Genomic DNA, 18,091 nt, shown 5'->3' with positions numbered 1-18,091 from the left:
AATGTCATCATAAAGGACAAAGAAAGCCAAAGTATCCAATTACTTGTCACCTAAAGTTATTTTTTAACAGAAAGTGAATTGCAAATTGGTATTTAGCAGAAATATATAAAAGGAGTAGACAAATTATGGTGGACCTTATCCAGGTTATTAAATCCATCTTTCTTTTCTGTTTTTCTACCTTAAGAATTTTCTTTTTAAATATTTGTTTGTAATGATCATTGTCCTAGGCAGACCAAATGTAGACAAAGATATATTGGTAGTCAGGAGTTAGAGAAGATCCTTCCCCATTGGATCCACTAATATGTCATGTACTCACTGATTTAAAGAAAAATAAGATTCCAAGACAATGCTTTACCTTTGTTCAAAAACTTGGTTCAGAGAAATAAGCATGCCAAACTAGAGTCCTCCAAATATCAGGGCCCTTGCAACAAATTAGATTAATAAGACTTGTAAATGCATATAACAAATCAGACTGAGAAGCAAAGAAAATAGTCATGCCAAATACATCCAGACCCACTCCTAAAACAATCAAACTGTGGCATATGCAGACTGAGGAAAGAACGTGTCTGCAGGATGTCCACCGAACGTTCATTTGATATATGCTGTAAGAGGACTTTGAGTCCCAAGCAATTTAGTGGTAACTAAAAATCCATCTATATCATCCCTACCCTATCCATACCTTTTTCACTAGGTAATATTTTTTTTTTTTAAAGAATGATACACTTTTTTCGTATTACATGGTATAACTGGGAGGCATGCACAGCAATGGCAAAGGACTTCTAGCCCTAAATGGAGAAAACACCCCAGGTATTGATGTCTTACGGTGAGCGTCTTTCCGTGGCAGTAGCCACAGGGCTTACTGCAGAGAAGCCCTGCTCTAGGGCTCATGAACCACCGACTGCAAGGTAACTGAGAGAAAAAGAAAGATATGAATTTATTAAACCTATAGGATCCCTCTTTGCTGTATCTTGGAACCTTGAAATGCCCCTGTCATTTGGGAGAGGGATTTTGCGGGGAAATTAAATTCCTCTATGTGTGAATGGGAAGACAGGACCTGAAATATAGTGAACATACTTGCAAAGGAAATAAAATCCATTCTAGTGTTGTATTAAAAATTTCACAAGCTTGTTTAATTCTTTTTTTTTAATTTTTTTTAATTTATTTATTTGTTAGAGAGAGAGCGAGCGAGCACAGGCAGACAGAGTGGTAGGCAGAGGCAGAGGGAGAAGCAGGCTCCCCGCCGAGCAAGGAGCCCGATGTGGGACTCAATCCCAGGACGCTGAGATCATGACCTGAGCCGAAGGCAGCTGCTTAACCAACTGAGCCACCCAGGCGTCCCAAGCTTGTTTAAGTCTTAAATCTGATTTTAATATTTTAAGATTCTTATCTTTCTTATGCTTGATTTTTTTTTTTTAATGCATTCTTCATTTTGCCAAATTTTCTGGTGCTTTTGCTTTTTGGAAAAAAAAAAAAAAAGCCTAATTGTAAAGTAGAGTACAACGTGTGTGCGTAAGTGCACTGTAGGTGTATACATACGGGTCTTTCTAGCAGAATCTTCCACAAAAAGAGAAGAGATGTCTTCATCCACTCCTGCTTCATTCTTGGCGATACAAGTGTATGCTCCTGTATCTTCATAGCGCACATTGCTTATATGAACCTCACTGCCATTTGCTGAAAACAGAAGGCAAATGCAACTTGTAAACTACGATTTCAGTTTTGGTACAGTGCTTTCCGATTACACAGTCAAGCAGTTCTCTTAGCTTGTCCTAATTAAACTGTTTTCCTTCCTACTTCCATGCTTTGGAGGCATGCCAAATTATTCCAAAATCATTCAAGTGTTTCATAAACTGTGTTGTCATTCTATTAAGAGAGCCCAAAACTCTATGTCAAATGCACAAGCTTCATATTTTATCTTTATTTCCCATTTCATATGTATTTCATATTGATGACTATAATTCCACTTATATATTTATTTTTAGTATTCAGAATCCACTTTACAAAATTTTAAAAGAATAGCAATATGGTTCATACACAGGAGAATATGGATAAAAAGACTTTTCATAAAGAAATTCAGTGAGCTACATCATGAAATATAGTAAAATTGCCACTTATTAGGTACATTATTGAGACGGTATTATACATCTGGAATTATAAGGTAAGGAAGGTATTAAGTAAGGAAAACAGAAAGGTAGGGCGCCTGGGTGGCTCAGTGAGTTAAAGTCTCTGCCTTCGGCTCAGATCATCATCCCAGGGTCCTGGGATCGAGTCCCGCATCGGGCTCTCTGCTCAGCAGGGAGCCTGTTTCCCTTTCTCTCTCTCTGCCTGCCTCTCTGCCTACTTGTGATCTCTGTCTGTCAAATAAGTAAATAAAATCTTAAAAAAAAAGAGAGAGAAAGGTAATAACATGTGATTTGTCTGCAAAATTTCAGTCTTTTGACAGAAATATCCATAAACAGTATTATGATATAGTCAGTATTGATATACTGATATACAGTCATAAATTGATACAATCAGTATACAACCAAAGGATTAAGAGAATAATTAGCTCAATTTTTCAATCTTGGTAAGATAACTTTTTTTTTTAACTTTCCAGTTCTTCATTCAAGACACACACGTTTTTAAAAAAATACATATTCTTAATGGCAACATAGTAATTCATTAGATGGATCTACTTCAGTAGTTTTACTTTTAAAATAGTAAGTCCTCTCATTAAGACGATGCTATTATGAAGAATGCTATGATGAATATAACTCTTAATAAAATAACTTCTTAAGCTAAAACCTTATTTCCTAATATAGAAATCAGGGCATAATTAACCACCAACTGTGTTGGAAATATGTTGGAAATATACAAGGTACCTTAACATATTTTATTTCTTAATTATCCTAAATAATTTGTAATTTTCAGAAGCAGAATCAGAAACTCATAGATTGATCTTATGGAAATCACTCAATTCAAAACACAAGGGCTAGACACCTATCAGACTCTAAAATTCAGTGTTCATTGTGCTCATTTGTTTAGGTTTCTTTCTCTCTCTCTCTCTCTCTCTTTTACTTTATTTGCATTCTTTATTTGTTTTGTGTGTGTTTATTTCAAATTATCCAATCACAAGAACACCATGCATCATGTGTGACAGAAAGTAATATGACTATTTAAGACGATAAGTGATGAAATAATCCATAACCCTGTTTGGGGAAAGAAGATAGAAAACCAATGGGAAAAAGAGCTTGGGAATGCCAGTGGCTCTCAAGGGATGTGAATGGGATATAGAGAGGCAGTGAGTATTTGGGGGAGGAATAGTGATTTGGATAACTTGAACCTTTTTCTCACGTTACAGATGGTATTGCTCATCTCCATTCCCCCATCCATTGCTGAGAATCACTACTCCAAAACAGAAGGTTAACCATTTGTTTTTGGGTTGTGGGTGCTTTTTTTGTTTTGTTTTATTTTGTTTCCCCATTAAAGGCTGGGTAGATATGCTTTGTAGGCCATAAAGTATCTCTAACGCTACTCACCTCTGTCATAGCAGCATGAAAGCAGCCATGAACAATATTTTAAAGCACGAGTGTGGCTGTGTTCTAAAGACAAAAACAAAAACAAAGCACCCCAAGTGGCTTTATTTACAAAATGGGCGGTTTCCCAGATTTGGCCTGTGGGCCTTAGTTTGCAGACCCTTTAAATACACTATTTTTAAGCCTGCTGTCAGTTTCTTCTTTTGCATGATATATGGCTCTCTCCAAAGAACACACTTTCTCTTAAGAGCCACACACTTAGCAACCTAAATTCTCCAGATTTCTTTTTTAAATATCAAAATAAATTTACTCCTTCTTCAAGTGTTCTCTTCTCAATATTGTTGTATGTCCCCCTAACCTACATGATCCAACTGTCTTCCTCCTTCGCTACATAATCTGCCATTGCTAGATGTTTTCTATTCTATTGCCAAAACTAGCAATTTCCTCATCCATTTATCATTCTGACACATATACCTTACCAACTGCCAAAACTAGAAAAAGTGGACGTATCTCTGCACTTAGTGTCTCTGCATCTAGTTTTCTGAGTACATTAAGAGACAACTGCATAAGCAAATTTACAAATTCACAGTTTTCAGTTTGCAGGATGTTCCATGCTACTTGGTATTCACTTCGCTTGACCATGACAGGTATATGCCTTTCATTTCCTGCTCTGTTTTTATTTCAAATCTTTACTCTGTTTGATGTTTCCCATCCTAATACTAACTTCTCACCTTAAGCAAGTGACCTCGTTTTTAAATCATGAAGTGCATACATGTGATTAGCAAGTAAACCCAAATCATTTTGCAGTATATATCCTTATTAAATCATCACATTTTATACCTCAAACTTATACAGTGCTGTCAATTATATTCCAGTCAAAGCTGAGAAAACAAGTAAAGCTAACTTCCTATTTCCATCTACAACTTCACATGTATTTACTTCTCAAAAGAAGCTCTCTGTTTCTTTCCAAAGAAAATGTCCCTTCTTTTCTTTGTGATTTCTACAGTTATTTAGTCATCGTTCCCCACCTCCATTATCTGCACATATTTTTTCTCTCTTAGTATTTCTTCAACTCGATGCTCTAAGAAGAAAAAAAAAATATCATTTGTCCTAATCCTTTCCATCAATAGCAACTACCTTTTCTTTTGTCCTCCTTTCAAAATCTGAAGAGATTTTTATACTTTCTTACCGTCTTTCTTCTAAACCTAGGAAAACTGATGGCTATGAATAAAGTTTTTACTAAATGTCAAAAGGTCAAACTAATCACCTGACCCATGAATACATTTCAGTGACTTTCCTCGACCTTTCTGTGCATTTGATATTGTTGAACTCTTTCCCATACTTTGCTTTCTTTTATGTAGGATCACCTTTTTCTCTTGCATTTTGCTGATTTGTAGTCTCCTTGTGTTATTTATCATGATTTGCCTTCTAATTAAACATTTCTGCTTTTCTAGGATTTTACTTCCTCTCATTAACACATCATCCCATCCATTGATGTATTCAGTCCTAGACTTAGACCTTACATACAAGTCTAAGTCCTAGACTTAGACCTTACATATAAACGCTAACTAAGCATTTGTTGAATAAATGGATAATTAAACTATAGTATTTGGTAACATGTAATCATACGGAAAGCCACAGGGATTTCACATGCTTATGCACCCAGATTTATCTCTTGGGTTGTGCTCTCCACTCACTTTTTATTTTTCATTCTCTCAAAACTTCAGTGATTTTCTCATTTAAAAAAAAATTATAATAGCTACCTTACAAGGGCCCCCACCCTTTCACTATTGAATCTGGGGTGTAATCAGCCCCTCATATGTGCCTTTCTTTGTATTCCTAGAAACAAAGATATAATATGCTCATCTAATACTGTTTACTGCTATTAAGTAGGCAAGAGATGACAAAACCAGAAACTAATTAGGACTTTATTCACTTTAATTTCTGTTAATTAGATCAATCCTTTTCTAAGATTATAGACACTAAAGATGTAATCAGTAGATGTAAACATGTAAATTCCTTGAATTTCCTTCTACTAATATAGAGATTTGTAGGATCTAGGTTTTAAAGGTCACAATTACTTTCATATGTCATTTCTGACTTACAAAAATAAAATAGTATTTCAAAAAGATTTATTTAAAAACATATATTGAAACGTTCACTGTTAAAGTGTAATAAGAAGTAAAGTCTATGCTTATACAAATAATGCAAAAATGAAAATATATTCACTTGTAGTATAAATCAAAGGAATTTAAAGCATGCAATAAAGAATAAAGACACTCCAGTAAAATGACTCATCATGTTCTACTCTTGATGGTGGAAATAAGATTTATACATTTTTAAACTTACTAGTATAATCAACATATATGCAACTGCTTTTGCATTATTTAGGTATTTGGCATTACAAAGATTTTTTTTTGTTTTGTTTTCTACTTACCACATATTCATTATTATTATAATCTGTATAATAATTCTGTTTCATATTAGACTGTTCAAACTTTGAATATTTTATATGTTAAAATTCAATAATAACATTAATACCTTTCAAACAATGTAAGTGTGAAACATATTTAGTAACATTTTTTTCTTTCTTCATTTGCAAGTTATGCTACAAAATATTCACTAAGGGATTCTATACTATTGACACTCTCTAGGATTCATTTTTAAAGTATGATTTAAATATTTAAATGATCCCTTCAAAATGTGTTCTATGAAGAAATCCATTTATTCTGTTCAGCATTTCTGCTATAATTCATAGAACAATTACTTAAAAGATACATAATATAATATTTTACTTATTGCTGAAATAATAGCATAACTAATTATTATGACAACATTATTGTTTAAAACACAAAAAAAATACTAATGGACTCTATTTCAAATAAAATGTCTTAAGGACAACTATATATTTTTTTTCATATACATGGCATTCGGTTGTCATCAACTAGTTTTTTTTTTTTTTCAAATCATGTAAACTCTTATAAATTTCAGTATAAAATTTCTGCACAGTCATTTAAGAGGAAAAAGTGCAAATAAAAAGCACCTTGAAGTGTGAGTTGTTTGGACAGCTTTGGTGTTATATCAATTCCATTCTTGAGCCAGCCAAGCTGAGGGTTTGGTATCCCCTCTGCGTGGCACCTGAGACTTGCAGTTACCCCAGGTTCTCGAGCCTGACTCTCTGGATACACCCGGATTACTGGAGGGACTACAAGAAGAAATGGGAAAAAGAAATTGAATTAGTAAGCCATATTCTTTGATTTTCTAAAAATTGCAGTATGAGAAAATTGTTAATTATATATTTTAATGATATATATTTCTATAGATCTTAGTTTCCAAATATCATCATCTGCAAAAATGTACCAGTTACCTTTAACTGTACCAGTAACCTTTAGTACATAAAGGTTACTCTGAGACTGTGCTAGGAAAAATACAAGCTGATTTGGCAATAAGAGAAGTTTTCAAAGTATGATAGAAACACTAAAAAAAAAAAAAATACAGAAGCCAACTTAAAGGGACTTTTATTTGTCAAATATGAGAAAATTTGAGCATTAAAATAAGGAACAATTATAAAAAATATAAGGAATTAAAAAAGACTTAAAGAATTCAATTGTAGGGGTGCCTGGGTGGCTCACTGGGTTAAGCCTCTGCCTTCGGCTCAGGTCATGATCTCAGGGTCCTGGGATCGAGCCCCGCTCTGCTCATCAGGGAGCCTGCTTCCTCCTCTCTCTCTGCCTGCCTCTCTGCCTACTTGTGATCTTTCTCTCTGTCAAATAAATAAATAAAATCTTAAAAAAAAAAGAATTAAATTGTATAAATAAGTAAATGAATATAAAAATGAGGAACAATGAAAATCTTTTCCTTTCCATAGCATATATAAAGGATCAGGATAACAATTACGTTTACAGAAGCATCCAAAAAATAAAATATTTAGAGATAAATTTCACCAAGAAGGTGCAAGACTTTTACACTGAACACTGCAAAATGAGTTGAAGTGTATTTGAAAAAATAATGAAAAGTCATGAGTTTATGAACTGAAATAATTAATTAGTAGGATAGTAAGAACTGGTAAGAATTGTAAGATTATAATGCTCCACAAAATTGATCTATAAATACAATGTAATCCTTATCGAAATTCCAACTGCATTTTTTTTCTTTTTGCAGAAATGGAAGCGCTAATCCTCAGATTTCTATAGAATCACAAGGGACCCCTGAAATAACCAAAACAACCTTGAAAAATAGTAACTCTGGAGGTCTCATACCTCTCAATTTCCAAATATACTATAAAGTATGTGTATAGTATATATATAGGAATCAAAACAATATGATACTGGCATAAGGAAAAAACTTAAATCTATGAAATAAAGTTGAGTTGGGAATGCAGAAAAAAGCCTATTAATCTATGATTAATTGATTTTAACAGAAATGCCAAGAAATAGTCTTTTCAAGAATTGATGCTGAAACAACACCCATATACAAAAGAATGAACATGAACTCCTACCTCACAACTTATATAAAAATTAACTCAAAATTAATAAAAGACCTAAATGTAGGAGGTAAAATAATAAAACACTTAGAAGAAAACATAAAGGTAAATCTTCCTGAACTTGTGTTTTACTATGTTTTCTTAGATATTACCCCAAAACCCAAGCAACAAAAGAAAGATCAATAAATTGAACCTCATTAAAATTAAAATTTGGGGTGCATCAAAGGACACACACTATCAAGAAAGTATATATACAACTCACAGATTAAAACAATATTTGCAGATTGTATCTGATAACATAGTAGTATATAGTATATAGTATATAGTAGAATATATACTAAGCTGTTATAATCCAGGAACAAAGGGCAAACCACTCCCTCTCCATAGCAAAGGAAACTCTCAACATAATGGAAAGGGAACCTACAGAATGGGAGAAATTATTTGTAAATCAGATTCTCTGATAGTGGTCAATATCTAAAATATACAATGAACTCATGCACTTAAACAGAAAAAGCAATTAAAAAATGGCCAAAGTACATAAATATGCATTTTCCAAAGAAATTGCAACCTCAGAAAGGTCTAATACAGGGACCACCTGGCTAAGCTGTTCTCAAATTCCTTAGTTGTCTTATTTCTCTACTTATTACCTCATATCTCTATTTTCCTGTTATTATCTCATAAGGTAAAAAAAAAAAATGTTTGTTGGTTTAAGCCACTAAGTTTTAGGATAATTTATTGTTTGTTAATATGTATAGTAAGTTTCTTGGTTGAAGAGGTTTTGCCTTATTTAATCTTTATATCCCCTTACATAGTTGAGTGACAAAAGCACTATAGAGCAAGAAGTGTTCCACAAAATGTGTATTACAGACACATTACACATATATTTTATTCACACTCATGCTTTAGCATTTGTTATTTAGAATGACCATGAGAACACATGTACTCTGCATTTTCCTTAGTAAGAATATGACTTGGTAAATAAGAAGAAACATCCTGGTTCTCAGTGCAAGAATTTTCTGCTGAAGCTATCTTAGCAAAAGACAATAGATAGAAATGTTCATTGGGACCATCCTGCTCTTTGGTTAACTAATATACTTTGAACTGCCTGATTTCTTTTATTTTTCACCCAATGGAATGCCTGTCACAGATGCAAAGTCAAAAACCAGACTGAGACTCTCTTTAGGCTCTCAGCTTGAGACCCAAGTTAATTTCACCACTGTTTTTTCTAGCCATTGTATATACAAGTTAGATTGACTAACGAATAAACGTCAGGCTTCTAGATTTACTGAAGTTATAAAAGCAACTCAAACCAAGAGACTAGTTGAAGCCACAGTTGGACTACAAATATGCATATCATCCTACTGGCACGCTCATTTTGGCTATACACTAGAGATCCTAAACTGGACTCATATCAGCTCTTACATGGAGACAAAGGGAAGGAAGCAGTACTCAGAAATGCCCAGTAATCCTTTCAAATCGAAGCTGGGTCTTTGCTTTGTGAATTGCCTTTAATAGTTTCTGGAACAGAAAAGTAATAAACTTCCAAAGTTCTAAGCACTAGATTTTTGCTGTATCCTTTCACCCTCTCCTAAATATAAGTCAGAACAAATGCAATATACACAACCATCCACACAATAATGGGAGTAAAACCAGGCTCTGATTTTTTTTTAACCTTGATGACTACTTAAATGGTGTATTTTGAAATATCAAATATATTTTCAAAAATAGTCCTCATAAAATTTCTGCACATACTTTCTTAGTAACATAGAGCACATATTCAGGTTTTTGGTATACATCTAAAAGGACAGAGTATTTTTTGTATCATTTTATTATATTGGAGGTTCAAGTAAATAACTTTTTAAAGAAATAAAATAATATATTTCCAGCAAAACCACATTACCATAAGATCTGGAGTAAAAGACATTTTTCAAACACTCAGACCTAATCTCTAATCTCTAAACAACTCAGGAGTTAGGAGAGGAGCTTTTTAAAAAGACTTACATAGAGTGCCAAAATGGAAAACTACTCTCTTAATAAACACTTAATAGAAGAAAATGTATCTTGCCACAAAACTTACAGCTAAAGCAAGGACCAAGGTTTCTTGCAACATTCTTTGGAATAACAAAACATTGAGATGACCTAAGTATATCGAAATTAGTTTGAAAAGAAGCACACCAATCAACTCAATGATAACAATAGATTCTACATCATTTATATTTAAAAATGTAGATATTATATGGGTCACCTATACTGTCACTGATACTCCCCTAAGGACAACTTTTCAAATAAGATATTCAATGTCCCCCTGCATTCCTAGTTGTTTCTACTTTATTGACACATTTGCGTGTGAACTGAAAGGAAAACAATGAATAATAATTTTTGCCACATTGAACTTTTATACCCAAATAAACACTATCATATTTTGAAAAAAATAATAGTACTCATGTAATATGTTTAGTATATTGTTATCAAGTGATGGTCTGAAAAATATCTCTTAACTTACACAAAACTGAAGGATAAGTGATTGGCATAACAACTATTTAACCTCAGTGACAAGCTACACATTTAAAAATAGGTTATTTTTCCCGGGATACATATTATGAAATATAAATGAGGATTGATGGCAGCCTGAATTAAAAAGTCAATAATCCTCCAGAGAACATTTCAAGCCATTTGTTACAGTCATTTTTAGTTAGGAGGTGCACTCTATGAACTTGTGTTTCCTTGCTGTTGCTAGTGCATGAATAAAGAAACTGATGAAAACGATCAAAGCGTTTTCACATTGGATTTAGAATCCAATCTGCGTGTGCTACCATGAAAATATTTAAGTAAGGCTCCCAATATCTCAGCAAAAGGTAATATTTAAATGTAAGTGTCTATGTACTTAAAATTTCCTAAGGATATCCAATGTCTCACCAAAATTACCCTTGAAACAGTTTATTTGATATAATATTATCTAATAAAGTCAAACGATATCTATGTAAGTAGAGATTATTGCATATTGTTCAATAGCATCCTATAAAATATAACCAAATAAGTTTTTGTCACTTAAAATGGAACAGATACGAAAGGATGTAAATATGTGAATTTTATTTATGAATAAAATTTAAGAAACATATAAAATATGATCTGTTTGTTCTGAATTTTAGGATAATATAAAAATATTCATTGAGCAATTTCTGTGTATAGCATATTGTGGTAAATGACTTCTCTCTCCATCTCTTACATGCTCTGTTTTATACACTAACATGTTGATTGGGTATTGAGCTCAGGTTTTGAAATTAGCCAAATAAACACTGGAAAAATGGATTCTTAGCCTAAATTGTATTATATTGTACCAATCATAAAATGAATGTTCCCATACACATAACTACTGGAATTTCTTGACTTGGAATCTAAATATAAAATCTGAGTTAAGTGTTTTAGCCATTATATATAAGGTATATTTGAGGTCCCTGAAAATTATATTTTAAAATGTGAAGGTCAAGTAATTATCAGTGCATTTATAGTAATTTGGAGAGGTATTAATAATTCATCTCAAATGGTTACAACTTTTCAAAGAAACTGAACTGCTTCTTTCCATAAGCCAGGTAAAATAAATATCATCATATGACTGTATTAAACTAATATAATAAATCTGCATTTAATTTACCTAAAGGTTCTTAGAGCATAAAGTATAAATAATAAGACACTGTATACGGAGGAGTAGTTGCTCTAAGAATACATACTTAAGGCTAATACTTTTTAACTAGTTATAGAAATTAAAATGTAAATGGGGTTCCGCAGACACTTCTCCAAAGAAGACATACAAATGACTAACAGACACATGAAAAAATGTTCATCATCATTAGCCATCAAGGAGATTCAAATCAAAACCTCATTGAGATACCACCTTACACCAGTTAGAATGGCCAAAATCAACAAGACAGTAAACAACAAGTGTTGGAGAGGATGTGGAGAAAGCGGAACCCTCTTACACTGTTGGGGGGAATGCAAGTTGGTGCAGCCACTTTGGAAAACTGTGGAACTTCCTTAAGAAATTAAAAATAGAGCTTCCCTATGACCCTGCAATTGCACTACTGGATATTTACCCCAAAGATACAGATGTAGTATAAAGAAGGACCATCTGTACCCCAATGTCCATAGCAGCAATGGCCACAGTGGCCAAACTGTGGAAAGAATCAAGAGGCTCTTCAACAGATGAATGGATAAAGAAGATATGGTCCCTATATACAATGGAATATTATGCCTCCATCAGAAAGGATTAATACCCAACTTTTGTATCAACATGGACAGGACTGGAGTTGATTATGCTGAATGAAATAAGTCAAGCAGAGAGAGTCAAGTATCATATGGTTTCACTTATTTGTGGAGCTTAAGGAATAACATGGAGGACACTGGGAGATGGAAAGAGGTGAGTAGGGAGAAATTGGAGGGGGACATAAACCATGAGAAACTGTGGACTCTGAGAAACAAACTGAGGGTTTTGGAGGGGAGGAGGATGTGGGGCTGGGTGAGCCTGATGGTGGGTATTATGGAGGGCCTGTATTGCATGGAGCACTGGTGTGGCGCATAAGCAATGAATTCTGGAACACTGAAAAGAAATAAAATAAAATAAAATGAAATAAAAAAATGGGGTTCTGATAGTAAATATTAAGTTTAGAATCAAAAAAGCAGTTCAGCTAAAGAAAATACAATATAACTAGTATATTTTTCTAGGTCTTTCTTCCTGGAAACTTTGGGGTCTTTATGGAATCAGTTGTGAAGATTTATCAGCTCAAAACCATAAAGTATTGAATAATATTAATACATATAAAACTTGGTCCTAAGGTTGGTGGATATATTTCTTAAAGGTCTATAATAACTTCATTGTATTAAAAATAAGTGTTTTCTCAATAGTAAGAAGTACCTAATACAATCTAATCATCTTTCTAATCTAGTATTAGAAACGATCTTATGAAAAAATAGTTATCTATAATACTAAGCCCTGATTTTTCATTCTTTCACTTTCATTCTGTGATCTTTCTTAAGAAATCGCTGCACTGTTACAGAATATATAAAAACAGCATAACCAGCGTACTTTGGAAATCTGATTTTTGAGTCAGGAAGCAGAGATCACTGACCCAATACAGTGACTGTAATCTAACTGAAAAGAAAAATGAATTTAAGGTGAATTGTCAGGTCACTAGTATGTAAACAACTAAACCGGGTATTTTTTTTTTTTCTCAACACTATTATATTGTATTCTTTTGAAGGATTCTATCACTGCTCTTCCACAAATTATTCACACAGCTGCAACTGTTAGAGGAGGTTCTAAGAAAGCTTGAGGGTAAGAATATAAATGCCTCTGAAGTAGTGCTGACTCACAGCGGCATCTGGATTGTTCTGTTTGTATTATGACTTCCTTTGTCATTAAAGCAACTTTCCTATGAAAAATTACAGACAGAGTTTAATAAATATTTTAAACGCTACTGAGCTTGTCCAATGCCTTTTGTCTCTGACATTATTAAAGCCATCAATTTCTCTTTAACTTTGTCCCAAAGCAGTCTTTTTATATTCATGACTTTCACACTGCCTCTTGTCAATATTACAAAACTCTCTGATCACATTATTGCTGCCTTCATAAAAATGTAGAAGATGCAACGAATGTTGGAGGCAAAATATAAATTAACAAGAATATACTTATGCTCATAAACTTTTGTGATTTTTCTACTGGGTCTTCCTATATATCCTACAGTATTTTAACAGATCAAAACTTTTTAAGCTATTTTGAAAGGGACAGCAGTCTATCCTAATTTAATGAACTTAGATCTATTCTACTAATCCTTAAAGTTAGTGGCCCTTTTAATCCTTAATTTTTAAAAAATGTCAAAGGCCATCATTTATAGAAATGCTCTCTGAGATAAAATCTAGCCAAAGCTTTCAAGGTAATAATATAGAATGTTGTTTTTCTAAATCTATGAAAAAAGAACTAATGAAAAAAATAATTTAATGTCTGGCACATGATGGTTACTGTTTTTTTTCTTAGATGTTACATTTAATGTATATTTAATTTAAACAAATTTTCAGAAGATATCAAATTAATTATTTGAGTCAGGGAGTGTTCAGTAGATACATTATAGTAACCTCTCCATATACACACCTGAAAATCTGAATGTATTTCTAACACTCTATGCTCTAAGGGATAAAATATCTAATTTCTCTAGGTCCCAGATTCCCCATTTATAAAGTTTGAAACCCTTCCTAGAATTAAATTGGTTAAAAGAAACAATGTATGGCAAGTTGAAATATTAGGTGTTGTAGCTCACACACTTTAGTTTCCAGAAATCATATTTTTGCTATTACATGCAGAATGACTGAGACTTAAGAGAAGAAATGACAAATGTATGTAATTTCACTAGTCAATACCAATTGATTAGTAGATGGACTTTTTAGAGATCCAAGTTGGAAATGGTCTAAACCCATGTATGGTTTCAATGGGATAGACTAGCTGTAACTAGTCTATCTAGCTATAACTGGTAAGCCATAGCTGCCAGGACTAGAGAAAGGGAAATGGAAGCAAGACACATTTTGCAAACTTGCTTAATGTTTAAGATGTAAATATAGGGGCATCTGGGTGACTCAGTGCGTTAAGCCTCTGACGTCAGCTCAGGTCCTGATTTCAGGGTCCTGGGATGGAGCCCCACTTGGGGCTCTCTGCTCAGCAGGGAGTCTGCTTCCCTCTCTCTCTCTCTCTCTGTCTCTCTGCCTACTTGTGGTCTCTCTCTCTGTCAAATAAATAAATAAAATTGTTTAAAAACGGATGTAAATATAAGCCCTATCTAAATATAATATATAACTAGACTTATTCAAAGCTGCCGCTAAAAGAATTCTAAACAGGTCAAGTGAATCTTTTAAACTCTTCAATCACATTTGTAGCTCATTGGCCATTTAACACACACATACCCTATAAAAAGGCAGTTTTTGTGACTGGAGAGTAAGGGAAACAATTGCATTAGTTAAACCTTAAAAAGATACAGAAAAATATGTCTTTGTGATATTAAAGTGTGTGACAAAAAGCATAACTTTCCTTAAAGCTATTAGTCTAGCTAGACTTATCTTTTCCCACCATTTGTATAAGAATGGAAGAACTTTCAAAACATGTAAGACCATAAAATATAAAACACTTTGTATCAGGCAGGATTACTATACTCAAGAGGTAGATCTTAGGTCACAACTTGGAACTGAATGATTTGGGGAGACTTACTCCAACTCTTGCAGTGCCTGTTCCTTCATTTGAAAAATAAATGTTATGATGAAATAATGTGATGGCATTTTAAAATAGAAAATGCCTTGCAGATAGAAATGGAGAGAAATGAATTTATGATAAGGTTGTTGAGGCAAATGGTGAAAATCTTTTCAATAGAGTAGATGAGGATAATTACAAATATTCAATAATTTTTCTCAGGGATTTTTTTATTGCAACTACTTTATGTAAAAGGCAAAAAAAATCTGTAAGTTTAGAAGGTTAAATTCATCTATAGTTGTAACAGTGCTAACACACTGGGGATTAGAAATATAATTTCCTAATTTCAGAATGAGCTTTTTGATAGGAATTATAAATGCTGTCTACCATAATTAGAGATAGCCATGTAATTCTAAACCACAATATTAATTTACTAGAAATGTACAGATAGTTCATCTGAAAAAGGCAGTCCTGAATAAAACAGCAGTAAGCTTTATTTTGTTGTTGTTTGTTAGTTTTTATTTAAATTCAAGTTAGTTAACATATAGTGTATTACTAATTTGGGGGTAGAATTTAGTGATTCATCCAGTTGGATATAACACCCAGTGCTCATCCCAACAAGTTCCCAACAAACTCATCCCCTCTTTAATGCCATCACCCAATTACCCCCATCCCGCCACCTACCTCCCCTCCCACAGCCCTCAGTTTGTTTCCTAGAATTAAGAGTCTCTTATGGCTTGTCTCCCTCTCTGTTTTTATCCTATTTTATTTTTACTTCCTTTTCCCTATGTTCATCAGTTGTTTCTTAAATTCCACATATGAGTGAACGCATATGGTATTTGTCTTTCTCTGACTTACTTCACTTAGCATTATACTCTCTAGTACCATCCATGTCACTGCAAATGGCAATAAGCTTTGTTTTAAGCAAACATTATTTTACCCATATTTTACTCAACAACTGTCAAAAAAATCTTGTTACAAAACTACAAGCAAAGCTGTAGCCTTAAAAACTATGCAAAAATCACATTAAGTGTAATCCTTATTAAACAAAGAGAAAATATATGACTATGTCTTATTAAAACAATTGCTTAAATTTTTCATTTTTATTTTTTTATTTTTTATTTTTTTAAAGATTTTATTTACTTTTTTGACAAATGGAGATCACAGAGAGGCAGGCAGAGAGAGAGGAGGAAGCAGGCTCCCTGCTGAGCAGAGATCCTGATGCAGGGCTCGATCCCAGGACCCTGGGATCACGACCTGAGCCGAAGGCAGAGGCCCTAACCCACTGAGCCACCCAGGTGCCCCTTAAATTTTTCATTTTTAAATTGACTAGGATTTTTATTTTAAGTTTTTTTCATTTGTAAAAAAGAAAGCCTTTCATGACATACGTAAAAACTTGCTAACTCCCACAGAGGAGGACTATGCTATTTTAGACTTAATGCATTTGATAATTTTTAGAATATCCTCTTACTTAATGGACAGTGACAATGCTTTTTTCTCTCTGGTCAAAACCTAATAATTTCATCTTATATAGGATCTATTATCAGAATCTATCCCTGTTTCATCTGCTAAACCCATGGACCACGTGAAGCCAGACCGATCAGAGTTTGAAGCCCATGTTCAGCATATAAAGCACCTGTAGTTAGAAACTTCTTAAGCTTTCTCAGTCTTGTTTTTGTCAGTCATAAAATTAGCATATTAGAAATAATTGCCTCAAGGATTTTTGAAAAAGAAAGAGATCATGTATGTAGAAAAGCCATTTAAAATGTTGCAAAATAGAAATTACTCATTCATGTTGGCTCTAATTTGTTTCTCTTTAATTTCTTTTGTTATTGATATCTTAATATACTGTGTATTTATTATTAAAAACACATTATACAGAGGAGGCATATAAAATATTAATTGCCTTTCTCACCACAGATTTTTGAAATGACCAGTTTTAATCTTTCAGTGTACTTTAAGTACACTGACCAGTTTTAATCTTTCAGTGTACTTTAAGTACACTTTAAGTACACAACATACATGCACATATATATTTCTCAAATACTAACTTCTTCTCTATATCTTACTTTGGATGTTTTTTTTATTTTAGACATCTTAGACATATTTGAGGACAATATATGTAAACAAATTTATTGTTTTAATAGATTAATAATTTTTGCCATAAGGGTATATGATAATTTATTAATCAATTTTAATGATGATTCAGGTCAAATTTCACACTATTTTACACAACTGTATATAAAAATCATTCTTGTACCTACATACTACTGTTGCTTTCAATTTTTGAGATAGGCTGAGTCAAAGAAAAATTGCTACATTGAAAAGTACATGCATTTATAATTGAATGTTAGATTACTATGCTAACATTTTGTAGAAATCCCTTCTCCCAAAACTAACCACTGTATGGGAGGGTCCGTTTGCCACAAATTCACCTGAAACGGGTATTATTAATCATTTAAATTTGGCAAATGGTTCCTTATTTTAAATAAATTGAATTTCATTGTTTGCTACTTAAATATGTTTTCCTATACTCACTAGTCATTTTGATTCCTTTCATGAATGGCCTGTTCATAGCTTTTACCCAATTTTTTCTTGTTAATATATAAGAATATTCATCTAGAGAATTGTATAATAATCCTTTATCCCTTATTTGTGTTGTAAATATTTTATCTAGTACATTTTGAGTAATTACAATACAGAATATTTTTATTTACAGTAGCCCATAAAACATCTCTTTTATTACTGCTGGATTTCTTGTTTGCTAAAGAAAAATATACACACACTGCCATCCTCAATATATTAAATAAATATTTTCCTTAACAATAAACACCCTAAATTTATTTTTCTTTTTAACACAATTATATTTCT

General features: G+C 32.9%; 1 protein-coding gene across 1 annotated transcript in view; it reads right to left on the bottom strand.

Annotated features, from left to right (window-relative positions):
* Positions 1–18,091, bottom strand: part of FSTL5 (follistatin like 5) — a gene marked incomplete at both ends in the record, with an annotated part of 636,306 nt that overhangs the window by 141,060 nt on the left and 477,155 nt on the right. Inside the window, 2 exons of the mRNA XM_080796324.1 lie at positions 1,537–1,671; positions 6,556–6,717. Of these exons, the coding sequence (XP_080652450.1) occupies positions 1,537–1,671; positions 6,556–6,717 (297 nt within the window). The remainder of the gene's footprint in view (positions 1–1,536; positions 1,672–6,555; positions 6,718–18,091) is intronic.

This window comes from Martes martes (assembly GCF_963455335.1).
Source record: "Martes martes genome assembly, chromosome: 2".
Taxonomy (NCBI): domain Eukaryota; kingdom Metazoa; phylum Chordata; class Mammalia; order Carnivora; family Mustelidae; genus Martes; species Martes martes.
The sequence above is the reverse complement of the archived record's forward strand: the minus strand, read 5'-3'. Positions and strand labels throughout refer to the sequence as shown.